General features: G+C 70.1%; 1 protein-coding gene across 8 annotated transcripts; it reads left to right on the plus strand.

The window, feature by feature from the left end:
* Nucleotides 1–1,308: 1,308 nt before the first annotated feature.
* COL16A1 (collagen type XVI alpha 1 chain) lies at nucleotides 1,309–24,159 on the plus strand. 8 transcript variants are annotated; one of them, XM_072884867.1, is made up of 71 exons: nucleotides 1,309–1,543; nucleotides 2,550–2,662; nucleotides 4,737–4,799; nucleotides 4,945–5,062; nucleotides 6,886–7,009; nucleotides 7,099–7,374; nucleotides 7,466–7,546; nucleotides 7,876–8,007; nucleotides 8,474–8,527; nucleotides 9,514–9,549; nucleotides 10,004–10,030; nucleotides 10,199–10,261; nucleotides 10,443–10,484; nucleotides 10,586–10,630; nucleotides 10,851–10,886; nucleotides 11,034–11,096; nucleotides 11,236–11,280; nucleotides 11,352–11,447; nucleotides 11,623–11,661; nucleotides 11,946–11,990; nucleotides 12,256–12,291; nucleotides 12,488–12,604; nucleotides 12,716–12,751; nucleotides 12,871–12,906; nucleotides 12,995–13,099; nucleotides 13,205–13,249; nucleotides 13,379–13,414; nucleotides 13,520–13,573; nucleotides 13,755–13,871; nucleotides 13,946–13,981; nucleotides 14,115–14,222; nucleotides 14,316–14,438; nucleotides 14,515–14,568; nucleotides 14,640–14,681; nucleotides 14,766–14,801; nucleotides 15,034–15,087; nucleotides 15,156–15,224; nucleotides 15,347–15,400; nucleotides 15,547–15,573; nucleotides 15,650–15,715; nucleotides 15,797–15,850; nucleotides 15,946–15,999; nucleotides 16,101–16,154; nucleotides 16,250–16,294; nucleotides 16,390–16,506; nucleotides 16,940–16,975; nucleotides 17,239–17,319; nucleotides 17,477–17,521; nucleotides 17,893–17,937; nucleotides 19,394–19,447; nucleotides 19,555–19,608; nucleotides 19,980–20,033; nucleotides 20,165–20,209; nucleotides 20,320–20,373; nucleotides 20,465–20,500; nucleotides 20,797–20,859; nucleotides 20,994–21,065; nucleotides 21,268–21,321; nucleotides 21,405–21,449; nucleotides 21,692–21,736; nucleotides 21,847–21,900; nucleotides 21,981–22,034; nucleotides 22,172–22,222; nucleotides 22,375–22,464; nucleotides 22,590–22,625; nucleotides 22,753–22,797; nucleotides 22,904–23,092; nucleotides 23,172–23,238; nucleotides 23,326–23,502; nucleotides 23,592–23,669; nucleotides 23,769–24,159. In XM_072884867.1, exons 2-71 carry the CDS (start codon nucleotides 2,587–2,589, stop codon nucleotides 23,969–23,971), a joined length of 4,863 nt encoding a protein of 1,620 aa, XP_072740968.1. In that variant the 5' UTR covers nucleotides 1,309–1,543; nucleotides 2,550–2,586; the 3' UTR covers nucleotides 23,972–24,159. The 8 variants fall into 8 exon arrangements, with proteins under 8 accessions (XP_072740968.1, XP_072740969.1, XP_072740963.1 ...); XM_072884868.1 differs by lacking the exon at nucleotides 1,309–1,543 and adding an exon at nucleotides 1,552–1,705; XM_072884861.1 differs by lacking the exon at nucleotides 1,309–1,543 and adding an exon at nucleotides 2,275–2,443.
* The last annotated feature ends 66 nt before the right edge of the window (nucleotides 24,160–24,225 follow it).

Here is a 24,225-nt window from a genome sequence, read left to right on the forward strand (position 1 = left end):
GGGTTCGTTGCTGCTGGGTGGCCACAAAGAAAGAACAGCTCGGGGTGAATAATTGTCCAATAACCAGGAATTACAAAAGTTTCGTTATATTTCGTACCCACTTGCTTTAATTACCTTTAATTACTACAGTAGGCAACTCGCAGGAGAATCGAGTGCTCTGTCACCGCATCTCGGGGGCTGTCGGCTGAATAAATGGCAGAGTCGAGCCGCTTTTCAAAAGCGGCGTCGCTTGGTTTGCCCGCGACAGCTTATTTACTGTGGGCTGAATAAATATCAGTTGTTAATTAGAGCGCGTTTATTGAGATGCATGCGTCCCTAACACACATTTGTAAAGCTTCAGTGTAAATAGATTCATCACAATTTGGGAGGAAAGCGGCTGAGCGGGGGCCTGGCGGTGCTGTGCCACGCTGGGCATCCCTCGGAGAAGGGATGCAGGGAGGGGGACCTGGGGACACACGTGGCTGCTTTGCATCCCCCAGACCCAAACTTGTGTGGGTCAGCTGCTGCCCTGGGTGGGCCTGCTCCCTGCCTGCTCCCTGCCTGCTCCCTGCCTGTGGGGGCTCGAGGTGGCCTGGCTTGCGTGGGCAGGGGATGCTGGAGCGGAGTCAGGCAGCCAGGCCCGGGGGGCAGCGGGGTGGCATTTGGGTCTGGCACATCTCTGCGGCGCGGAGCCGGACGCCGTGCAGAGGTGGCGGGAGCCAGGACGGGTGCCGGATCCCCCCGGGGCTCGGCGGGGCTGGCAGGGCCCTGGCGCTGCTGGAGAGGCTGGTTCAGCTCTGGAAAGCTGGCAGCTCTGCTGCTGGGGACGAGGGGGGGGGCCCGGCCAGGAGCAGGCAGCGGTGCCAGGGGGAGGGATGGCGGCAGAGACCCCCCCACCCTCCCGGGGCTCTGACCCCAGGCACCTTGTCCTGGGCCGGATTGTCCCCAAGCCACCAGGCACCGGGGACGGTACATCAGCCCCGTGGCACGGTGGGGTCTGGCTGCCCCGGTGCCGCGGGGTCTGCCCGGGGCTGTGGTCCGGTGCCTGGAGCATCCCTGGAGGGACACCCGTCCTGGCCAGCCACCGGTGCCAGCGCCTGGGTCCCCTCCGGTCCCTGGGGGGAGGAAGAGCTGCTCCACAGGGATGGCAGCCAGGGGATGGGGTTCACCCCCATCCCGGGGATTGGGGCGTCCCGCTCGCCCCCTCGCAGGGGGTCCCCTCCTCCGGGCGGGGGCCCAGCCTCCGGGGGAGGGGGAAGGCGGGGTGGGGAGGGCGGTGCCGGAGGAGGCACCCGGGGGGGAGGAGGAGGAGGAGGAGGAAGAGGAGGAGGAGGGCGGCGGCGGCGGCTCGGGCCCCCCGGGCTGGGGAGGCGGAGGGCGGGCAGCCGCCGGGGGACGGCTCGGGCCCCCCCGGAGGGAGGCGGGGAAGGCGGCGGGGGCGGCGCGGCGGAGCTCCCGGTGTCCCGCGGCGCTCCCACCGCCCCGGACCGGCCGGACCCGCGGCACCGCCCGCTCCCTCCCCGCCAGCCCCGGGCAGCCCCGGGCCCCGCCGAGCACCGCGCAGGTGAGCCCCGGGCGCGGGGAGCGGGGCAGAGCCCGGCCCCGCCGTCGGGCGGGCGCGGAGCGGAGCGGAGCGGGGGATTCCCCGGAATTAATCGTAATTAATCACCGCCCCGGGGCGGGCGTCCCGGAGCCGCGGGGACCCGCCGGTGCGGAGGCTGCGGGGGTAGGAAAGGCGGGGTGCGGGCGGGGGGCAGCCCGGGGGGGCATGGGGAGCGGGGGGGGGTGCGTGGGTGGGTGCAGGGGGGAGCAGCGTGGGTGCATGGGGGCAGGGGGTGCGGGGCCAGGAGGCGGCAAAGGGGAGCCGGGAGGTGCAGGGGTCGTGCGGGAGGTGCGGGGCAGGGGAGCTGGGGTGCAGGCAGGGAAGAGCTGGGGGCTGCAGGAGAGATGAGTGCGGGCAGGGCAAAGGCAGGGCCGCTGGTCACAGGGGTCCCCGATCGCTGTGCGTGGGGACGAAGGCGCAGGGATGCGTGTCCCGCTCTTGCAGCGGCGAGCGGAGCCGAGCGTGTCCGGTCTGGGCTGTCACGACGCCCGGCTCCCGCTGCCTGCAGCCCTGCCTTGCCTCGTGGCAGGAAGCAGGCAGGAGGGAGGCCAGGTCGGGGTGACATGCAGGACCTGGGCCACCCGGGGATCCACATGGGACTGGGAGATAAAACAGGAGGGAGCGAGACCTTCCCGGGGGGTCCTGCGCAGGCGGCACCCGGTTCTGCTCTGAGGCACCCCAGCCTCCACGTTTCTGGATGTTTCGAGTAAAACTGGGTGCTGGGGTTGGACAGAACTCGTGAATGCCGGGATGCTGGGGCTTGTGCCGTGTGCTTGGGCTGGGTGCGGAGCAGATTGAGGATCCAGCAGTGGATGGGGGCCACACTGACCCCCAAAACCTGCCCAAGCCGTGGCCGAACAGGTCAGCATCAGCTCTGTGCTGGTGGCTTTACTGGCAGTGTCCCAGCCCGGGCAAGCTCACCCATCGTGTGCCTGTCCCACTGCTGCCCGATCTCTCTCCCTTGCAGGCAGCCACGTTGGCCCCGAGCCGCTGCCGCAGGCACCATGAGGGGTCTCTGGGCCCTCGCGCTCGTGTGGCTCATCAGTGCCTGCGAGGGGAAGGAGCTGCCGCCGGCAGAAGGTAAGGGGCACTGGGAGCGAGGGCTGAGGGTCCGCGCAGGAGCGGCCGCCTCCTTGCCTGTCCCTGGGGAGAGGAGGGAGAGGACGGCTGGTCAGATCCAGGGATCGCGGGGCAGAGGTGGCCAGGGGACACAGTGAGCCGTGCTGGGTCCCCACGTGCCAGGACCACACGCAGGGACACGCTGGCAGCCGGAGCGGCGGCTGCAGGCATTGGCTCCCTGCTGAGCACTGGCTGCCCCGGCTTTGGGGCTTTGCTCAGCATCCGTGCAGGCAGGGGGCCAGGGAGAGCCGAGTGAGCCCCGCCGCGGGGAGCCAGCCTGGGGACACCCCGCCATCGCCCCCGCAGCGGCCGAGTGCCGGGAACGCCCCACGGCCCAGGCCACGCTCACGCTGGCCGTGCTCTGGCCGTGGGGTGCTTGTTGCCAGCTGGCAGCGAAGGCAGCGCTGTCCGGCAGCACGTGCGGGAGCCGGGTCCGGGCGGGAGCTGCTCTATAGGTGAGCCAGGACCACGCGGGGCAGCGGCGAGGATGCACAGAGATCCTGAGGGGGGTTTTGGCCTCCGGCTGCGAGGTGGGAAGAGGTTTGGCCATGGTGTACACCAACGGTGGAGGGCTCGGGGATGTCCCCATGCAGCTGGGGACAGGGGGACGATGACTGAGCCCATGGGGGTCCCCGCCAAGGCCTCCCTGGTTGTGGGGCCGCTGTGCTTGGGTCCTGGTGTGGGGCTGGCTGCAGCTCACGGTGAGCTCGAGGCGGATGGTGGGGAGGAGCTGCTGGCAGCGAAGCCACGGTTGCATCAGTCTTTGCGGGGGTGGAGCGGTGGCTCGTCCTTGTGGGGCCCGGGGGCTGCCCGGCTTTGCCCATGGCGAGGGACTCCACGGCCGGCACCGGCACCCACTGTCCCATGCAGCATGGCCGCCTGGCTCCGGGCCCTTCGTTAGGGAAACGAGGGTTGGGGAGATGAGGATTTCCCTTAGGGACAGCGCTGGGGCCGGGAGAGGCTTCAAAGCGGATTGCGCCCGGGGTGATTTATGCCTCACTTTCCGCCCCCTGACCCGCTGCGGATGATCTCACTGCTGGCAGGAGGGAGCTCTGCCCCTGGCCACGACACGTGCCTGCGGGGCCGGCTCCAGAACCGCAGTCCCCGCTGCTGCCGCCATGCCAGGGGTCCCGAGGGCGAGGGGCACCTCCCTGCGCCGCTTCTGGCTCTGTGCGAGCCTGCGGGAGAAGCACCGTGGTGGTGTCCGGCTCTCGGGTGGAGGCGGAGGTGGGCAATGGGGCTGTGGGGGCCAGAGCCGCCCCCCAGGAACTGCCGAGGGCTGGGGAAGAGGCGGGTGAATCGTCAAGGGCCATCCCTGCTCCAGGGCTGGTGCGTGCTTGGAGACAAAACAAATTCCTCCTTCAGTACCCCCTAGTTTCTTTCTGTCTCGTGCCTCTCAACATCTGGTAGCATCCAGTGGAGGTGGATTGATGCTGCTAAAGCAATAATATATCAGCGCAGTTGCAAACAGCACCGGCATCCCCGTGATCGCGACTGACACGGCATTTCCTGCGGCTCAGCCTCTTGCCGTCCCCTGGCCCAGCCCTCGCGCCTGTCCCTTGGGGCCACCAGGTCTGAAGATATCACCACGATGGGACAGGAAGGCCAGTGGGCAGCTCTGGGTGCCATCTCCCCGCCTTGGGTGTCCGTGACACCCATCCAAGCCTCTTGATGACAATTCTAGCCACAGGGCTGTTTTGAGGCAAAACATGCGGCAACTGGGAAAATCATTTCACCTGGTGAACTTGCCGAGGGAGGCGGCCGGGGCCAGCTCTGAGCTCACCCTCCGTCCCTTCCAAGCCTGCTGCTTCGCTGCTGGTGGGCTGTTTGCAAGGAGCCGGTGCTGCCGTAGGAGCCGTATTTGCTGGATCCGTGCTGCTCTGCGGCTGCCAGCGGCCTTGGCATGCTGGGGGGCCAGGGCGAGCTCCCGGCAGCACCCCGAGACCTGCTGGGGCTTGGGGGGCTCCGCGCGGTCCAACCCTGCTTGTACAGCCCCCCCGGGGACACCGTGGTGATGTGCTGGCTTGTCTTGCAGGGGAGCCGTGCCCGCAGCTCTGGGACGAGGATCTGGTCGGGGACAAGTATAAGAACGTAACGGGTAAGGAAAGCCCTTCTCGCCCTGCAGACGGGGGCCCTGCGCAGCCCCGACTCCCCGGGGATGGGCTCTGCGCCCTGCCTGGAGAGCGTCAGCCCTCGGCACCCGTGCCAGGGCCAGGTGTCACCCGCTCCACTCTGTCCTGCAGGTTTTAACCTGATTAAAAGGTTCGACCTGCTGAAGATCTCCTCCATCAAGAAAGTCCGCAACCCAAGGGGGCCGGTGGTGCTGCGGCTGGGCGCCGTGCCGCTGGTCCAGCCCACACAGTGAGTGCGGGCGGTTCGCGGGGTGGCCCTTGGTGGCCAGGGTGCCGGTGGGCACACCATCCCCACGTGTTTTAAGGATGGGGCCCGGGCGAAGCTCGTTAGGCTTTGTCTTTAACTCATGCTGGAGAGGCCGGGCAGCTCTGCAGCACCTGGGGGGACGCAGAGGTGCTGGTGGTGCAGCCGCGGGGCTGCCCAAGCCACCTTCCTCCTAGAAAGTAAATCACGGGCGGCAGCAGCTCGGCTGGGTCTTGGCCAGCCCTTACGCAACCACGGCTCTGTGACTGCTCTGTGTCTGCTCTCTTCAGCTTGGCAGGCGCTCGCCAGGGTCTAGACAAGCTCGAAACACTGCACAGCTCGGAGCAGGCGCTGCTGGGTTTGCTGGGACCACAGGGGTTTGCTGGGGGAGGCAGATGGAGAGCAGCCCTCAGCCCCACCGCCTCCGGCCCGTCCTGCCCGGCTGCGCCCGAGGGGCCAGGGCTGGCAGGGGTGCTGGCTGCTGGCAAGGGTTCTGCAGCGTGGCAAGGTGGGAGCAGGTCCGCCTTCTCCAGAGCTGTTCCTGGAGGAAGCTGCTGCGGTTTGCACGCCTGCCGCCTCCAGCCCGACTGTCCCCACATCGCCCCGGGGCTGGCACACGGCTGTGCTGGGCATAGGGCTCTTCCAAGGGCGAAGGAGACGCAGCCTTGGCTCCTGACCTGGGCAGCCAAGTCCTTAGATGGCTTTGAGATGGGAGATGCTCCAGCCTGGTGTTGCTCTTGGCCGGGTGCCTGCGGCAGCCCAGAGCCAGCCCTGGGGAGCGCTCAGCACGGGGGTGGCCCCGGCAGCTGGGTTGAGAGCTCTGGGTGGGCACCCATGGGTGCCCCTCTGCTTGGCCCTGTTCCTCGGTGCCCCACAAGGACAGCCCCATGCCCCGCAGAGAGTGGAGGGGACTGCCGGGTCTGGCTTGCTTGCCATGCCTTGATCCCGCTCCAGAGCGGTGGTTTGGGAAATTGCTGGCGTGGTGGAGCCGAGGCCGGGAGCTGAGTGGAGCCCGAAGCACATATTTCCAGCGGTTGAGCGGGCTGCGGGCGAGCTGGGCACGGTCCCACCGGGGAATGGGTGCCCTGCTCCCTGCCCTGCGAGGGGGGACCAGGCTGCCGGCAGGAGGTGGGCACCGCGGCTGCCCGCTACCCGCCGCCTGCGTGGGAGCATCCGTCCCACCGAGCCTGTGGGGTCAGGGACATGTTTCCCGGCTGCCTGAGGACAAAATTCAATACCATGGTGATAAGTGCATGGCCCTGGGTGCTGCGGCCGCCCCAGGAGGGCCGTGTTTGGGGGTGCGTGGTGGAGATGGTGGCTGTGCTGTGGGGCAGGGATGGGGACAGCGGTTGGGGGTGCCTGGAGCAGGCTGGGCTTGGTCCCCTCCACCGCATGCGTGTCCAGCCGGTGCGAGGGATGTGGGCTTGCACTCTGGGGGGACGGTCCGAGCTCCCCATGCCGTGCCAGGACGGGAGGAACCGTCTCTGCTGTCTGCCTCGTGTTCAGCTTCTGTTGCATAAGCGCTGGCATCGCCGGCAGCCACAGCCTGCGCGTCCGGCTGAGACACAAACAGCTCCGGGTCCAGGCGCTGCCGTGTGGGGCCGGGACTGGATCCACCCCGGCGGCATCCACGGTGCCACCGATGGGGACAGACCCCGGCGGGACCCACGGGGGCTGTTGGGGTGATGCTGCCAGCAGGTGCCATGTGGGTGGGGGTGTTGGGGCCGGTGCTGCTGCCGGCCTCGGTGCAAATGCCGGCATCAGAGCTCGGTGCAGGGTCTGGCCGTCCCTGACGCCTGTCCCTGCAGGCAGGTGTTTCCCCACGGGCTGCCTCCTGCTTTCACCCTCGTCCTCACCTTGCTGCTGAAGAAGAACAGCACCGGGGAGCACTGGTACCTCTTCCAGGTCACCGATCGGCAGGGCTACCCCCAGGTATAGCCCTGGGGTGGCGGGACGTGCCGGCAGCAAGGGGGACAGCCGGAAGCCGTCCCCGAGCGCTGCGTTATCCCCTCTCTGCCCAGCTCTCCCTGGCCGTGCACGGCCCCGAGAAGAGCCTGGAGTTTCAGGCCAGGGCACCGGGAGCCACGTTCGTCAGCGCCGTCTTCGCGGGGAAGGCTGTGGCGTCCCTCTTTGACGGGCGGTGGCACAAGGTGGCGGTGGCCGTGCAGAGCCGTGCCATCTCCGTCCACCTCGACTGCACCTCCATCTCCTCCAAGCCGCTGGGACCCCGGCGGGCGCTGGCCCCGGAGGGCAACGCCTTCCTGGGGCTGGATGCCGTGCGCGGCACCCCGGTCCGGGTGAGCCCCTGTGGGGATGCGGGCACGCTCTGCCTGCGGTGCAGGGTCCGTCCCTGCCTGCCCCTGACCTGCCGCCCCTTTCCCGCTGCAGTTTGACATCCAGCAAGCCCAGATCTACTGTGATGCCGAGCTGGCCAGGCAGGAGGGGTGCTGTGAGATCTCGGCCAGCGGGGTGAGTCCCCCCGAGTCCCGTCCCCCCCCGGGCCCTGGCATTGCCCTGCATGGTCAGGGTTTTCCCCAGAGGGGAAACTGAGGCACGGTGAGGGCAGGTCTCTTAGCCAGAGCTCCCCTGTGGGTCACCTCCTGCTCGTGGTGGCTGGGGACGCAGGGCAGCTCTCCACCAGCCCTGGGACATCATTTGATGCCTGTCCCCGTGGCCAGCGCAGGGCACGGTGCAGGATGCATCCCTCTCCCAAATCGCACTGGGTGCTCGGGCAGGGCTGGGGCTCCCGGCTCTCACCCCGGCAGCCCCCCCATGACCCCCCCCCCCTCTCCTGGCAGTGCCTTGTGGAAGTGCCCAAGACCCGTCGGCAAGCAGAGCTGATGCAGAGCAGCAACCTCATCGAGATGTCGCCGCAGCCCGAGGGCCGGGTGTACACCCGCTGCTTCTGCCTGGAGGAGCCGCTGGGCGCGGTGAGTTGCCGCAGCCCTCCGGCAGCCCGGCACAGGTCCCCATCCCGGCGCGGGATGCTCCCAGCCCCATGGGGTGGGCCAGCGCTCGGCTGCCGTGCCGGGTGCCTGGTGCTGCCGAGGCGACAGCCGCGTTGATTCGGTGCCTGGAAAAGCCCTGTCTCACATTTTCCACCGCGCTGGGCTCGGTGCGAGGGGAGGGAGGGAGCTGACGGCAGCCAAACTCCAGGGAGCAAAGCAGGGGAGGGCTCCTGCAGCCCCGCTGCCGGTCTGCGCTGGCTGAGCCGCCGGCTCAGGGCTCAGCCTGAGGCAGGTCGCACCCATGGGTGCCCCAGGCAGGACAACCCCGGGGTGCATGGGGAGGTAGCATCTGGGGGTGCACAGGCAGCATAATCCAGGGTGCATGGGGAGGTATCACCCAGGGGTGCACGGGCAGGTAGCACCCATGGGTGCTCTGCTCTCTCCACAGGAGCCGGCGAGGACCTCGGGGAGGACTGGCCTGAAGGGAGATCACGGGGAGAAGGTGAGGGGAGGTGGGAGAGGGTGTCCTAGCCCGGCTGCACCCATCCCGGCACGCCTGGCTCCGCTTCCCTTCCTCCCCCCGGTGCCGGTGCTGTGCCGGGGCCCATCCGCGCCCCAGGCTGGGTCTGTCCTTGCTCCGTTCGGGAACTTTCTGCTGCTGTCAGAGCTGCAGGAACGCCTGCAGAAGCGGCTGCTCTGCTCCCCCGAGCAGGAATTGAGGCCCCACTTACTCTCCGCCGCTGCTGGAGCCATCCCAGCCGTAGCCAAGGGCCTCTTTGTTCCCTCTGAGCATCTCCGGAGCGCTGCCGGAGCTGGGAAGCGTCTCCAGCATGCTCCATGCCCCATCCTTGCATGGCTCCGTCCCCCCAGAGCTGCATCCCCGCCGTGGGATCCTGCTGGGGATCCCCAGGGTGCAAACCAGGTTCCACAGCATGGGCTGGGGGCCGTGGGGCCGTGGGGGCTAAGAGCCTGCCCAGCTTTTCTTTTCACCCTCTGCTCCGTGTGGCTTCCCCACAGGGTGACAGGGTCCCCCGGGCAGCCTGGGGACACCCAGCGAGGGGGTGAGGTGTGGGGCTGGCCCTGGCTGGGGGACGGGAGCCCGGGGGGGCTGCACTCAGCCCTGCCAGCACCAGCATGGGGGTGAGCAGCCCCATCCTGCCCAGCCCCGGTCCCGCGGGAGCACGCTGGAGTGGCTGGTTTGGCCCGGCGGAGCTGCGGTCAAGCCACAAAGCCGCGGGGAGAGCCGGGTGCCAGGCCAGCCACTCCTCGCCTCCCCAGGGCGGGGGAAACGGTCTCCTGGCTTTTTCTTTCTCTGCCCTGGCCATCTCCCTGTGCCCACGGGCACCCCGGGGCCGGTGGGGAGAGATGCTGCTGGGTGAGTCCCGGCGGGTTTGGGGGGCCCAGGGGAGCAGGGCAGTGGCCGCGGGGTTGTGGGTGCCGTGGGCGGTGCGTGGAGCCGGTGCAAGCCTCCGTCCCCGTTTCTTCCAGTGCCTGCCCTGCTCGCCGCAGACGGCTTCGGCAAACGTGAGTGTGCTGCCGGGCAGCACCGGGCTGTGCTGGCAGGAGGAGATGGGGACCCTGACCCGTATGCCAGGGCTGGGCTGTGAGCTGGGGCCAGCAAAAGCCACCGGGGTGCTGGCCCGGGGGGTGTCACCTACCCCTCTGCCAGCGCTGCCAGCGCGCTGTGACCCACGGCTCCTCCTGGCCCGGGGCCTGGCAACATCTGGCTGTGGGGAAGGTCTCTGATCCCTTCCAGATGTGGCCCCATTCTGGAGGCGTTGGGCTGACGGGGGGGGGAGGGGAGGCAGCGGATGTTTGGGACCCCGTGTGCCCCACGGGGCTCCTGGGATGGCACTTGGGGACGGGGTGATGGGACGGGGACCGCAGCGGGGATGGGGCTCTCTCCCGCTGCCGTTTGGAGGCAGTGTGCCCCTGCGGGCTCCGGGCACTGCGGGACATCTCTCTCCTCTCTCCCTAGGTCACGCTCGGTCCCCTGGGTCCAAAGGTAGGTTTGTCACCCCCCAGGACGCGCAGAGCCCAGCTCCGGCAGGGATGTGGCCACGCAGGCCCTTGGCTGTGCCCGGAGCATCCCTGCCGGGGAACCGTGGGGACACGTGTAGACGTGGGGACACCCGTTCCCCGTCTTGTCACCTGCACCTTCCCTCTCTTGCAGGGCGGGAAGGGCGAGCGTGGGCTGCCTGGCACTGCTGGCAGCAAGGGGGAGAAAGGCGACCGTGTGAGTGTCCCCAGCTGTGTCCCGGACAGGGACCCCCCCGCCCTGGGGGTGCTCCCTGCGGGGGTCCCTGGCACACGGGGGTCCCGCTGCCCTGGGGAGCGCTCCAGCCCCCCATGGGCCCCCATCCTCGGCCACGGCCGGTTCAGGCAGAGCCCCTGAGCCGCCTCCCCTCCTCCCGCAGGGTGCTGACTGCGTGCGCACCCACCCCGGTGGCCCCGTGCAGGTGAGACACCCCCCCAACTCCATGTACCCCCCACCCTCCACATACCCCCCACCCCGGCTCTGCCGCCCCCCCTCACCCCACTCCCTCCTCCTCCTCCCCAGTGTGCCGAGGGGCCGCGGGGCGAGAAGGGGCAGCGCGGAGAGGTGGTAAGTGATGCTCGGCGGATGGGGCCACAGCGTGGGGACACGGCGGTGCTCCCCCCCCACATCTTGTGCGTACCCCGGGCTGGGGCGTGGGGGTCCGTCCCCGAGGAGACGGCTCAGCGGGTGGTGGTGGGATGAAAGGAGCGGTGGTGCGAGTGGGAGGGGGGAAGCCCTGCATGAGCCCACCCGTGGGCACCCACTTTGCCCTGCTGTTCCCATGCAGGGGCTCCCGGGGGCAGCCGGCGCTGACGGGCAGAAGGTAAGTCCAGCTTGCCCACAGGTCCTGGCATCGCAGCAGGGACAACCCCCCCACGGGTCCCAGGATGCTGGCAGAGGTGCCGGGACCTGACGGTGCCAACCTGGGCAGCACGGGAGATGGCACGGGTGACGTCCATCTGTCCCGCAGGGTCAGAAGGGTGAGAAGGGCGACGGGGGACTGCAGGGCAAGCCGGGGCGCCCGGGGCGTGATGTGAGTAGTGCCGGGTGGTAGCTGGGCATCCCCTGGGGCACCCCCTGGACAGCGGGGTCCAGCCGCTGGACCAGCCCGCCCCGTGCCGTGCACGGTGCTGCACGTGCGGAGCCTTCACACCCCGCTCCCCTCCCGGCAGGGCCGGCCCGGAGAGATTTGCGTGGTGGGCCCCAAAGGCCAGAAGGTAGGTGGGGGCTCAGAGGGTGGGGGCACCTGGCAGCAGCGCTGGCACTGACACCCCCCTTTGCCTTCCAGGGTGACCCTGGCCTCGTGGGACCCGAAGGGCTGGCCGGCGAGCCGGGGCCCCCGGGGAAGCCAGGCTCTCCGGGGATCGGCTTTCCAGGGAAGCCGGTAAGGACCCCCGTGCCGTGGGGTGGCACCCGGGCAGGGTCCCTGGCTCGGCACGCGGTGGCTGCGGGTGGGCATCACCACAGGAGGGGGCGAGGTGCCCCCCCCGGTGCTCCATGGTGGGGCTGGCTGGCCGGGGTGCTCAGGCAGGGCTCACGCCATCCTCTCTCCCTTTCAGGGCGACCCTGGTGGCCCCCCGGGTCCGAAGGGGGAAAAGGTGAGTGGGGGGGAAAGGGGTCCCGACCACCCCCTGTCCTGCCCGAGGGCAGCTCGGCGCGGCAGGCGGTGGGTCGTGCCGGGGATCCCCGGCTGGAGCCGGATCTGCTGCAGCTGAGCCAGCACTGGCTCGTGGTGCCGCTGGCTGGGCAAGCCCCAGCTGGGTGGCCCAGGGCTCCTCTTGGTGGGGCAGGAAGCCCCCCTGGGGGGAGAAGGGTGCTGGGGGTGCCAAGGGCCGTGGCTTTCTCCCTTGCTGGGCTCAGGCTCTCCCATCTCTGGCTCCAGGGCAGCTCGGGAGCTCCTGGACCCGGAGGATCGCCTGGGACGCCCGTGAGTACTGTGAGCCCGGAGCCAAAGCCCGGGGTCAGGGACGGGTTTCTTGGCTAGGGACGGGGGCTGCTTGGCCAGAGCAGCAGTGGGATCCAAGCCCAGGCGTGGAGAGGGGTTTGGGAGAGCCGTCGGCCTCGTTTGGGGCTGGGACCGTCCCGTGCTATGGCTGGTGGCAGGAGTTGGGGGGTGCTGGGTGGCATTGCCAGGGCAAACCTTGGTCTCAGGGCTCCCTGAAGCAGCTTTGTCCCCTGCCTTCCTCCTGCAGGGACCCCCCGGCGTCCTGGGGCCGAAAGGAGACAAGGTAGGCACAGTGGCAGGGTGGCCTGGCAGGGGGCTGTGCCATGCCTCGTTGAGCCATGGCCACGGGCACGGCAGCCCCTGCCGGCACGCGTCCACCACGGTGCCCGTCCCCTGGGCTCGGGGCTGCCTGGGGGACCTTGGGGGCCACCCCGAGGATCCCCCAGCTCAGGGCCGCATCTCACTGTCCCCGCGGGCAGGGCGAGCCCTGCGAGGTCTGTCCCACTGTCTCCGAGGGGATGCTCGGTGCCACCGGGCTGCCCGGCAAGCCGGGACCCAGGGGAGTGCCCGGAGCACCCGGCAAGGATGGGGTCTCGGTGAGTCTGGACCTGGGGGCTTGCGGGCAGATGTGCGGGGTGGGGGGGGGGGGCAGAGCAGGGTCTTGTCTCAGCATCCCTAACGCTCCCTCTTTGTTTCCCCCTCCCCAGGACAGACCCGGCCCCATGGGACCCAAAGGGGACAGGGTAGGTGACGTGGGGCTGAGGTGTGGGCTGGTTCATCCCCAGCCGGAGCAGGGGGACACGGAGCAACCGTCCAGCCCGCGCTGGCAGCGCCTGGCCCAGCTCCTCTGTTTCTTCCCCAGGGAGATCCCGGCATCCACGGGATAAAAGGGGAGAAGGTGAGTGTCCGTTCCTCCATCCTACCCGCCCGCTCGGTGGGCAGCCCCCACGGCCCCCCTGAGCCGTGCCCGCTCCCTGCCCTCGCAGGGGGACTCCTGCCTGTCCTGCGATGCCCGCGTCCTCGCCGCGCTACTGCGGGGTCCCGCCGAGGGGCTTGAGGGTGAGCCGGCACCGCTGCAGCCGGGGATGCCGGTGAGTACGTGGGGCTGAGCCCTCCTCTCCCGTGCTGGAGCAGCACCCCGGCTGCCCCGGGGCTGCGTGGGTGCTGGGTGTGTGACCCCATGGGGTGCTCGGCAGGGCGAAGCGGGGCTCCCTGGGCTGGCTGGCATCAAGGGCGAGAAGGTGAGTGACCCCAACGCCCACCCCCCTTTCTGCACCCCCCAAAGGAGCAGTTAACGGCTGCATTGCCCCACGGGGTCGGGGCAGCCTCGGTGTCCTTCAGGGCCTGATCCTGACCCTGATGTCTTGTAGGGGGATGGCGGCCAGGAGGGACCCACGGGCAGACCAGTGAGTGGGGGTGCAGGGCCTCAGGGTGGGTGCTGGAAGGCCAGGGGTGCAGGAGCTGGGTGCTGGGGGCTGTACTCTCACCTCTGCCGTGGCTCCTTGGTGCAGGGGCTCCCGGGAGACAAAGGCGATCCAGGAGTGCGGGGGCTCAAAGGAGAGAAGGTGAGCTCTGCGACGGGGACTGCCCGGGACCCTGCTCCCTGAAGCCTCCCCAGCTGAGACCCGTGCAACTCATTGCATGGGACAGCCCTGAGATGGGGAGAGCAGCAGGGGCTGCGGGCCCCGGCCCCTTCAGTGCTCTGGCCCCCGAAGCCACGCTCCGACCGGGATGTCCCCTCCGCAGGGCGAGCCGTGCGGGCAGTGCTCTCCCACGCCACAGGCCCTTGAAGGGGCAGCGACGGTGTTGGCCGTGCCTGGACCGCCGGGGGAGAGGGGCCAGGGCGGCCCCCCGGGCAAGGCGGTGAGTGCCCCCCGCGTTTGCGGGTGCCCGTTTTGGGGGATGCGATGGCCTGACCCGTTCCTCTGTTTCCCCAGGGCAGACCTGGTGACGCTGGCCAGAAGGGACAGAAGGTGAGGGGCTGGGGAGGGGGCTCCGGCGAGGCTGGGGGTGGCAGAGGGGGCTGCGAGACCCCCGGGCTGTGGGTCTGGGGGAGTGCTGTGTGCCCCCCTGTCCCATGCCAGCCTTGTCCCCTTTCTTTGCCAGGGGGACGCAGGCAGCCCCGGGGACCCAGGCACCCCGGGCATGGCCGGTCTCCCGGGGCTGTCGGGTGAGCCCGGAATCAGCGGTCCGGCTGGCCCCAAAGGCGAGAAGGTGAGACCCCCGCGCTTGGACGGGGACCCGCATCCCGTCACCCCCGCGTCACCCGCCGCCTCCATCCCTCACCCATCCCGACCTCCTCTGCAGGGAGACGCCTGCGAGCCCAGTCCCGCTCCGCGTGGGGACTTCTCGGATGTGGCCGGCATCCCGGGAAAACCCGGGGCCAAAGGCGACCAGGGCCCCCCGGGCATCGGCCAGCCGGGCAGACCTGTGAGTGCCCCCTCCCCGCGGTGCCGTGGGTGCCCAGGGGCATCGTGCCCTCGGGCCTGACCCTGCTGTGTTTTAGGGGAAGCCGGGACTGCCGGGGGTTCAGGGTCCTGCCGGGCTGAAGGGGCTGCAGGTGAGTGGGGCCGTGGGGGGCTGGCTGCGGGGGGCGGCTTCGGGCCACTCACTGTCCCTCTGTCTCCCTAGGGCGAGCCGGGACCGCGGGGGATCGGCCAGCCCGGACCGCAGGTGGGTGTGCGGGATGCCTGTGCCGTGCCGTGCCGTGCCGTGCCGGGCAGCTCTGCCGGCTCTCACGCACTCTGTTTTTCCCAGGGAGAGCCCGGGAGCACCGGACCACCCGGGACACCCGTAAGTAGCGTTTCGGGCTGCCCAGCCCTGGGAGATGGGGCAGCCGCCAGCCCCCCGATTCCTGCAAGCGGGGGGATTGCACCCCTGCAGCATCAGCCCCCCGGTGCAGGCAGTGGCAGCGGGATCCCTGGCCAGACCACCCTGGGGACGGCGCTGTCACCGCGGCTCGCTGGGTGGGCAGGGGGGCTGGCTGGGGCTGCTGGGGGGAGCTAATGCCCTCTCCTGCCCCCAGGGCCCCCCCGGACCCCAGGGACCCCCGGGGATGGCAGCAGAGAAAGGTGCCAAGGTAAGGGAGCATCCCCCAGCCCTCCCTCCCCACCCTGCCACCCCACTCCTGCTGTCCTTCCTCTGCAGGGACCTCCGGGGCCCAAAGGTGCTGTGGGACCCCCTGGGCCACCAGGAACCAGTGTCACAGGGCCACCGGTAAGTCCTGCCCTCCAGGAAGGGCATCGCCGTCCTCCCCCGGCCCCTCAGCTCTGGCTAAAAACCGCCGTGCCGTGGTCCGAGCCTGGAGCTGAGCTTCCTCACCCTCCTCTTCCTCACAGGGCCCTGAAGGGCAGCGGGGGCTCCCCGGGGTGCCCGGGTCCAGCGGGCAGCCGGTACGTACGGAGGGCGGTGGAGGGGCCGTGCCTGCGAGCGCGGTGCTGAGCCCCCTGTGCCCCAGCGCTCGCCCGGCCGTGGGTGGGGGGCAAGCGGGTGCCGGCGGCCACCTGCTAACGCACATCTCCGGCTTTGCTCCTCGCAGGGGGAGAAGGGTGCCCAGGGCGAGAAGGTGAGTCGGGGTCGGGGTCGAGCCGTACCCCCTGCCACCCCACCGCCCTCCCTACCCTCGCCTCCTCTCTCTGCAGGGAGACCCCGGGGACTGCGCCTGTCTGCCCGGCTCCCGCCAGGACCCCAGCTACGCCGGGATGCCGGTAAGCACCACGGGCACCCATAGGCACCCCCCGGCTCCGCTTCGCCCCCGCTGAACGCTCTTCCCCTTCTCTCGGCCCCAGGGAGCCCCAGGACTGTGGACCGGGATGTCCTGGCAGCCGCAGCCGGGCCCGCAGGTGGGTGCTGCCCCCGCTGTGCTCAGCCCGCCGGCCCCCCACCCACCGCTACCTCACCCCCTGCCTCTCTCCGTTTGTGTTTTGGGGTCTCGCAGGGTCCCCCCGGGGCTCCCGGCCCCCCCGGCCCCCCCGGTGCCCCAGGCCGCCAGGTGAGCGATGGGAGACGGGAGCGGCAATGGGTGAGCGGGGACTGATCCTGCCTAGCTTTTAGCGCGGGGTTTCGATATTCAAGCTCTTTCCTCGGCTTTAGGGGATGCCAGGACACAACGGTTTACCGGGACTGCCTGGACCGGCCGGAGACCTGGTAGGTAACGGCTGTGCCCGTGGCAGCTCCCCTTGCCACCCATCCTGCTCCCCCCGGCGCGGGGACCGTCCCCTTCCCTCCTGCACCTCTTCCAGGGGCCGCTGGCCGTCATGGCCGAGAGGAACATCAAGGTGCTGAAGGTGAGAGCACGGGGATGGGCCACCTTCCCACCGTGGGTTGTGCCCGGGGGACCCCGAGTCCCTCGGGGTGCCCCTGACTCCCCGCCTCCTCCTAGACCCTCTGCGGGGACTGCGTCCAGCTGCAGGCAGCCTTCGAAGCACCCAGCGGCATCAAGGGGGAGAAGGAGGACGGGGGCATGCCGGGAGCCCCCGGCAGCGAGGGCTGTGCCCGCGTGAGTATTTGCTCTCCTCTGGGTGGGAATCCCAGTGCCCAGAAGACCCCTGGTCCTGGTGGGTCTTGGGGTGAAGTGCAGAGATGCTCCCAAGCCCCCGGGCATTGCCTCGCGCGGCAGTCGTGCAAAGCAGCGGGCGCTTGCAAGGCTGGGCACGCTCGGGCACGCTCTGGGCACGCTGTGGGCACGCTCTGGGCACGCTGGTCCCGCCCGGTGTGCAGGCAGGCTCCCACGCACAGCTCCCACCTGCCTGGATGGGGTCCCTGGGGAGGGCGATGGGCTTGTCCTGTGCAGGGGCTAGCGCAGGCTGGAGCAGCGGGTGCTGAGCGCCTGAGGGGTGCGGGATGCGGGGCTCCGAGCCCCGCTGTGCCCCGCAGCTCCTCCGGTGCATCCCTGCAGGGGATCCCCAGGTGACTCCTGGGTTTTCTTCCAGTGCTTTGCCCAGTTTCCGAGAGCGGAGGAGGCTCGGGTGAGTGAACCGTGCCACCCGGCACCCTCTCCCTGCCCCTGGGGCTGAGCTGGTACCCCGGTCTGGCCCCTCAGTCCCCAGGGTGCTGCGGGGAAGGTCCCCGCTGGGGCAGGACCCAGCACCGTACCTCCGCTGCGGGAGCAGCTCACGCTTTGGGGAGCGGAGGTTGCTTCGGGGGGCACTTGGTGGGGCTTGGCAGGGCTTGGCCGTGGGCAGCGGGCAAGAGCTGGCCCCGGTTCCTGACGCGTCCCCGCTCCCCGCAGGGTGACAGCCCTGACCTGGACTGCGCGGGTGACCCTGGGCTGCCGGGTGCCCCAGGCATCCCCGGCGAGAGAGGCGAGCAGGTGGGTGCCCTCCCCGGCCGTGGTGCTGTCCCGCTCCTCCGGCCCCCCCTGCCATCCCAGCCCTTACCAGTGGCCACCGGGACCGTGACTGGTCCCTCAGTGCCCCTCGGAGCTGGAGCGGGGCCGGGTTACGCCTAACACACCCGTCTCTCCCCAGGGCTCACCAGGACTGCGGGGACCCCCGGGGCCACCCGGGCCCATCGTAAGTACTCCTGCCCGGGGCGGGGGGGCTGCCAGGCTGCGCGGTCATCGTGTTATGGTCCTGGGGGGCTTGGAGCCCCCCACTGCAAGTTGCCAAGGGGGCCCGGTGTCCTGCCCCGAGGCCATGGTGATGGGCAGAGGGCTGGGGCCATGGCGAGGCGGAGGTGCGGCACGGCACGGCACGGCTGTCCCCCAGCGAGTCCGGAGATGGAGGCGAAGGCACTGCCAGCCCAGAGACGGAGCAGGAGCCCGGCTTGGTGGGAGGCCGAGGCCGAGCCGGCCCGTGCCCAGCCACTCTGCGGTGCCCCGAGGGCTCAGCCCAGGCTCCCGTGTGCCGTTTCCAGGCTGTGACCTCCCTGTTTCTCCCCTCAGGGCCCCCCAGGCTTTCCTGGAACGCCTGGCACACCCGGACTGCCCGTAAGGACCCAGCACGGCTCTGCTCTGTGCCCTCTGTCGCTGCCGCTTGGTTTGGCTGTGTCCCCCGTCCCTGTCCCCCCGGGAGCAGCCGCAGCCCAGCTGCCCCCCGTCCCCTTCCACCCCATCTCCATCCTCCCATTTCCACCTCCTCCATCCCCATCCGGGGGGTCTTGGCGGACCCGGGGTCTGCAGGCTTGGGAACGCTCTTCCTAAGCTCAGGGACTGGCGCTGGCACTTGCCGGCCCCGCTGCGGCTGCCCCCGGCACCCCATGCCAGGGCCCTTCACCACGGCGGGACCCGGGTGTGCCTGGGATGGCCGCAGCCCCCGGGCTGGCCTGGCTCGGCTGCCCGGCTGCGCTCGGTGTGCCGGGGACCTGCTGCCCCGACTTGGTGCCCGCGGCTCGTCGCGGCTGCCGTGGGGCGTGCTGGGTGCACCGGATGGCACCCGGCTGCCGCCGCTTCCCCGGCTGCCCCTGCAGACTCCCCTCGTGGGCGCTGGGAGGATCCCCCCGTGCAGCCGGTGCTGCCTGGGCTCATCCTCCTCCTCCCCTGGTCCCCGGTTCCTCTGGGGGTCAGCCAGCCTCCGCCACCATCTCCATCTTGATCTTCATCTCCACCTTCATCTTCATCCTCATCTTCATCTTCATCCTCCTGCTCCCACCCGTGCTCCCTCCCAGCACGAGGCGGCGGTGGGGCTGCACCGGCGGCTCTCGGAGGATCCTGCCCTCCCTCACCCACGCCAGCCGTGTGCTGCTCTTGTCCCCTCGTCCGCTAATGTCACCGTAACACCACGGTCTGTGTGGGTCTCTATGGGTCTGTGTGGGTCGTCGCTCTGTGGTGTGCCAGCGTGTCCTGTCCAGCGTCCACCGCTTCAGCACCACGTCACCCCACTAACCCGCCCCAGCAGTCCCGTGACATGGAGCCCAGGGGCTCCCGGCTGTCACCCGAGTCACCTGTGCCTGGCACAGCCTGGGAGGATGGGGAGGCAGCGGGTGGCACCAGGCTGGAGCCGTGGCCTGAAGCGTGTCCTGGGCAGCGGCCGGGGTGCTGGGAGCTGGGCACCCTGCGCAGCCCCCCCCAGGGCTGAGCTTTCCACGGCCCCGTGGCACCAGGGCTGCCCGTGGGTCCTACCCGCGGGCCACGGCATGGGGGACACGGGCAGCAGTGACCTGTGTCTGGCTGTGGGTGTACCTAGCTGTGCTTGGGCGTTGAGCCTGGTGCACCCGGCTGGTGCCGTGGGTGGAGGGAGCCCAGCTGGCTGCCAAGCGGGTCCTCCCCGGTGCCCGGAGGTGCCGGGCAGGCTGGGGCCGGCACGGGCTGGCGGAGATAACAGACCCCATGGGCCGTGCCCGGGTCCTCGGCCCCCGTGCTGTGCGTGGCTGTGCTGCCAGGTGGGCACAGCCCCGGGCAGGAGCCGCAGGAGACCCCCTGCAGCTCCTCTCTTCTCCCTCCGAAGGGTCTCCAGGGGGAACGCGGCCCCGCTGGGCTTGCCGGAGCCAAAGGGGAGCCGGTGAGTGGTGTGGGTCGAGGGGACGGGGGACACACTAGTGCCCCGTGGGCTTTGGGCACCTGGCTGGGGCATTGCAGGTGGCTCAGCATCGTCGTCCTCCTGCACAGGGCCCTCCAGGGCAGCCCGGCTACCCCGGAGCGACGGGTCCCCCCGGCCTTCCCGTGAGTATTGTGGGGAGCCAGGCAGTGTCTGCCAGCCCCCGGCCACCTCGTGCATCCCCACGTCCCTCCCTGGTGCTCGCTGGGACCCCCCCGTGCTGCCGGGGCAGGCAGTCAGGGGACCCCAGCAGACACCAAGTGCCATGTCCCTGCAAGGCTCATCCCTGTCCCACACGTTCCCAGTGCCCTATCCATTGCCCGTCTGTTCACTCCATCCGTGCCCCATCCGTCTGTGCCCCGTGCATGCCCCGTCTGTGCCCCATCTTTCCGCATCCATCCCCGTGCCCCATCTGTCCCCCCCACCTCCCGTCCATGCCCCATGTCCCAGCTTGTCCCCTGTCCTGCACGGGGCCGTCATCTCCTTCCTTCCCCAGGGCATCAAAGGCGAGCGAGGCTACGTGGGTCCCCCCGGGGAGAAGGGGGAACTGGTGAGTTCCTTGGGGCCATGCTGCCAGGGGCAGAGGGGCTGGGGGCTCTGCCAGGTGCCCCCCTCACCACGGGCACCAGGGCTGAGGTCCTTCCAGCCACATCCACCTGACCCCGTTCCTCCCTTTCCCAGGGACCCCCAGGTTTGGACGGCCTCCCCGGTCCCACGGGACCAGCGGTAGGTGCTCACCCTGATCGGCTCCTGGGGGGCTGGGGGGGGGAGGGTGGCTGCGGGGTCTGCGGGTGCAGCAAGGTGCTCCCCACCCACCTCACCCCCTCTCTCCACAGGGGCCGAGGGGCGAGCGCGGGCTCCCGGGCAGCGCTGGCGAGAAGGGGGACCAGGTGAGCATCCCCGAGGGGTCCGCGGGGACGGGGATCCCCGTCAGGCAGGATGCGGCCGTTGGGGTCCAGCTCAGCTCTCGTCTCTCCGCAGGGTTTCCAGGGCCAGCCCGGCTTCCCGGGGCCACCGGTGAGTACGTCCCACCGGGGCTGCGGGGAGCGATGCTCCGGCACAGTGGGGTGTCCCCAGGAGATGATGGTCAGCCCTGGCTGTGTGTCCCCATGTCCTCATGGGGCTGGGGACCCAGCCAGGGGTGGGAAGAGGGGTTTCTCCCAGACAGACACAGGCACGTCCTGCAGGACAGGGAGAGCAGCCCCAGAGCAAACCCGTTAAAATAAAATGAGTTTGGAGACGGCGGGCTGTGCGGGGCTGGGCTCTCCTGCCACGATGCCCCCCCCCCACTTCAACACCCCTCTTCTCTTTAGGGGCCCCCTGGCTTCCCGGGGAAGGTCGGTCCGGCCGGGCCACCGGGGCCCACAGCTGAGAAGGTGAGTGCCGTGGGTGAGTGCCACCGGGACGTGGCTATGTGGTGGCACCGCTCATCCCTCGGGCTGGTGGCCGGGTTTGGCACCGAGGGGTGCCCAGCCCAGGCTGCTTCCGTGAGCTTCTGTGGCTCTTGCAGGGCAGCGAGGGCATGCGTGGGCCCACGGGGATGCCAGGGCCCCCCGGACCTCCCGGACCTCCGGGCATCCAGGTAAGACCCCCCCCATGCCATCCCTGGGGGCGGAGGGGACGGGACCGCCGGTATCACGGTGCTCCTGGGGAGCGCTGCTGGCTGGACCCGCTCCCCGGGGACCTGTTCCCATGGCCCGGGGTGCCCAGAGCAGGTCCCTCGGGGACCCCCCAGAGCCCCTCGGTGCAAACCACCCTCTGACACCCCCTCCTTCTCCCCGCAGGGCCCTGCTGGCTTGGAAGGACTGGATGGCAAGGATGGCAAGCCAGGGCTGCGGGTGAGGCTCCGGGGCTCCCGGGGGGGTAGCCACCCTGCAACCCCCCCCCAGGACACCCCTAACCTCTATCATTTTCTCCCCAGGGTGACCCCGGCCCCCCTGGGCCACCAGGGATGATGGGTCCTCCGGTGAGTGACAGCCTTCCTTGTCACCCCTCCCCGGTGCTCGGTGCCTGGCATGTCCCTACAGCCAGGACCGGGTGTCCCCTGAGCTAGGACTGTCCCACCGTGTGCTCCCAGGGACGCTGAGCCCAAGGGGGTGGTCGGGGTCGCTGCAAGTCGGGGTCCCCGCCAGAGACCGGGGTCCGGGTTGCCTGCCTCGGTCTGCTCGTGGGAGCCAGGACCCCCACCCAGCTCTTTTCTTCCTCCAGGGCTTCAAGGGGAAGACGGGGCACCCAGGTCTCCCGGGACCGAAGGTGAGTGATGATGGCGCTGGGGGACACGGTGGTGACAGTCCTGGGGACCTTAGTCCTGGGCCAGGGTCTCCACGCACTGCGCTGCCCACGGTGTCCCTTCCTGCTTTTAGGGTGACTGCGGCAAACCCGGCCCCCCGGGGAGCACGGGCCGGCCGGGAGCAGAGGTGAGCAAGGGGGTGGGTGGGCACGGGAGCCCAGAGCTGGATGGGTCCCGTGCCGCCCCTCATCACGCTGCCTTCCTCAGGGTGACCCCGGACCCATGGGACCCCAAGGCCGGCAGGGACCCCCAGGGCTCATCGTAAGTGGGACCTGTCCCCCTCGGTGCACTGGGACGGTGCCCGTGGCGGGGAGCACGGCACGGCTTCCCACCAGTGCAGGGAGCAGGGGCATCGCCATGGCCCCCCCACAGCTGACACCCCTCTCTCTGCCCCCCAGGGCCCCCCTGGCACCCCGGGGCAACCGGGTCCCGCTGGCCTCGCTGGAGTGGTGAGTACCGCTTGGGGCCGGACCCTGCCCCGTCACAGCCCCAGCTGCAGGATGCGGGGGCCGGGTGGGTGCCTCGGAGGGTGGGTTTGGGGGTCGCCGTTCCCATCCTGCGCTGACTCTGACGCTCTGGGCTCCCTCCTGCCTCCCCACAGGGGCTGAAGGGTGAGCGGGGCTCTGTGGGGGAGCGAGGTCTGCCAGGGATGCCAGGAGAGCCGGGACCCCCAGGCCACCCGGGACCACCGGTGAGTACAGTGGGGTGCGTGGGGCGGGGGGGGGAGTGTGAACCCCTGCACCCCGGAGCGATGGGCACCTTGAGACCGGTACCGCACCAGTCACCCTCTCACGCTGCCCCGCTTTGATTTTGCAGGGGGAGCAGGGACCAGATGGACCCATCGGTAAAGAGGTACGAGCGGGAGCTCTGCAGCTCTCCTCCCCAGCTGGACTGCGGCATCCTCTGGCCTGGTCATGGTGTCCCCAGGGTGCCTGCGCAGGGGACATCCCTGCCACCCCGCTCCTCTGTGTCTCCCCAGGGCCCCCCAGGAAAACCTGGCATCGCCGGACCGGCTGGCCAGAAGGTGAGAGGAGAGCCCGGCCATGCCGCCATGGCCATTCTGGTGCCCCGCAGCCCCGTGTGGGTCCGGGGGTGCTGGGGCTGAGCCCTGCCTCTCCACGTCTCTGCAGGGCGAAGCTGGATCCCCCGGCGAGAGAGGCTACCCCGGGGAGAAGGGCAGAGCTGGCATGCCCGGGGGGCCGGGGAAGAGTGGCTCCATGGGCCTCGTGGGGCCACGGGGGCCCGCAGGAGAGAGGGGCCCCCCCGGCTCGCCGGGACCTGCGGGCAGCCCCGGGCTGCCGGGACCCCCGGGGATGATGGTAAGGAGGGGCGGCCGGGGCGCGGGACCCTGTCCCCCCGCAGGGCTCGATGGCGATGGCCCCATCCGTGTCCCCCCAGGGAGACGTGGTGAATTACGACGAGATCAAGAGGTTCATCCAGCAGGAGCTGAGCAAGATGTTTGACGGTAACGGGGCGGCAGGGGCGAGGGCCGGTTGCACCCCGGCATCGCCTTGTCCCCGCCAGCGCTGAGCGTGGCCGCCTCTCCCCGCAGAGCGGATGGCATACTACACCTCCCGGATGCACTTCCCGGTGGAGATGGTGGCATCCCCAGGGAGACCCGGTCCCCCAGGGAAGGACGGGCTCCCCGGCCGACCGGGACCCCCCGGCTCCCCAGGGATGCCGGGGCAGATCGGCAGAGAGGGGCGGCAGGGTGTGCCAGGCATGCGGGGTAGGTGCTGCTCCCCGGGGCATTCCCGGTGTCCCCGAGTGCCGTGCTTGTGCCACGGTCTCACCCCTCTCCATCCACCTCTCCTCCAGGTGAGCCGGGCGCCAAAGGAGAGAAAGGGGAGAAAGGTGTGGGGGTGATGGGGGACAGCGGCCCCCCGGGACCCCCAGGTGAGCCCCCTCCCTCTGCATGGCCACCAGCCCCATGCTGGGGCTCGCTGCCAGCCCTGCACCCTGCCACTTCCCTCTCTCTCTCTCCATCTCTTCCAGGTCCCCAAGGGCCACCAGGCTACGGGAAGATGGGCCCCCCGGGCCCCGTGGGACAGCAGGGCATCCCCGGCATCCCCGGCCCCCCGGGTGCCACGGGGCAGCCGGGCAAGACGGGGCACTGCAGCCCGGCGGAGTGCCTGGGTGCTGTGCCCCTGGAGCAGCCCCTCTTCCAGCCCAAAAACGTCAAGGGTCCCTTCGGCTGAGGGGGGTCAAGGGGTCCCCTCGGCCCCCGCGCCCCCCGCCTTTGCTGTTAATATTGTTTCCCCGCTGTGTCGGGGGCTGTGCCTGTCCCGCGGGGGGGACGGGGGACGGGGGGCGAGTGTTGTACAGCTCCATCGCGATCGTGAGGGCAGGTGGATCCTGCCCGGCCAAATACAGCCGTACTGGTGTCCCCACGCCTCCCCCGTCCTTGATCGGCCGCCTTGGCCCCAGCCCTGTCCCCATCCCTGTCCCCGAG

The sequence above is a fragment of the Ciconia boyciana genome, chromosome 21, assembly GCF_034638445.1.
Source record: "Ciconia boyciana chromosome 21, ASM3463844v1, whole genome shotgun sequence".
NCBI lineage: Eukaryota > Metazoa > Chordata > Aves > Ciconiiformes > Ciconiidae > Ciconia > Ciconia boyciana.

Coding starts and splice junctions, on each gene's coding strand:
- COL16A1 (XM_072884861.1), top strand. CDS start 2,325: ATGCCGGGATGCTGGGGCTTGTGCCGTGTGCTTGGGCTGGGTGCGGAG. Junction 14,682..14,765: donor TCGGCCAGCCCGGACCGCAG/GTGGGTGTGCGG, acceptor TGTTTTTCCCAG/GGAGAGCCCGGGAGCACCGG. Junction 21,450..21,691: donor CAGGGATGATGGGTCCTCCG/GTGAGTGACAGC, acceptor TTCTTCCTCCAG/GGCTTCAAGGGGAAGACGGG.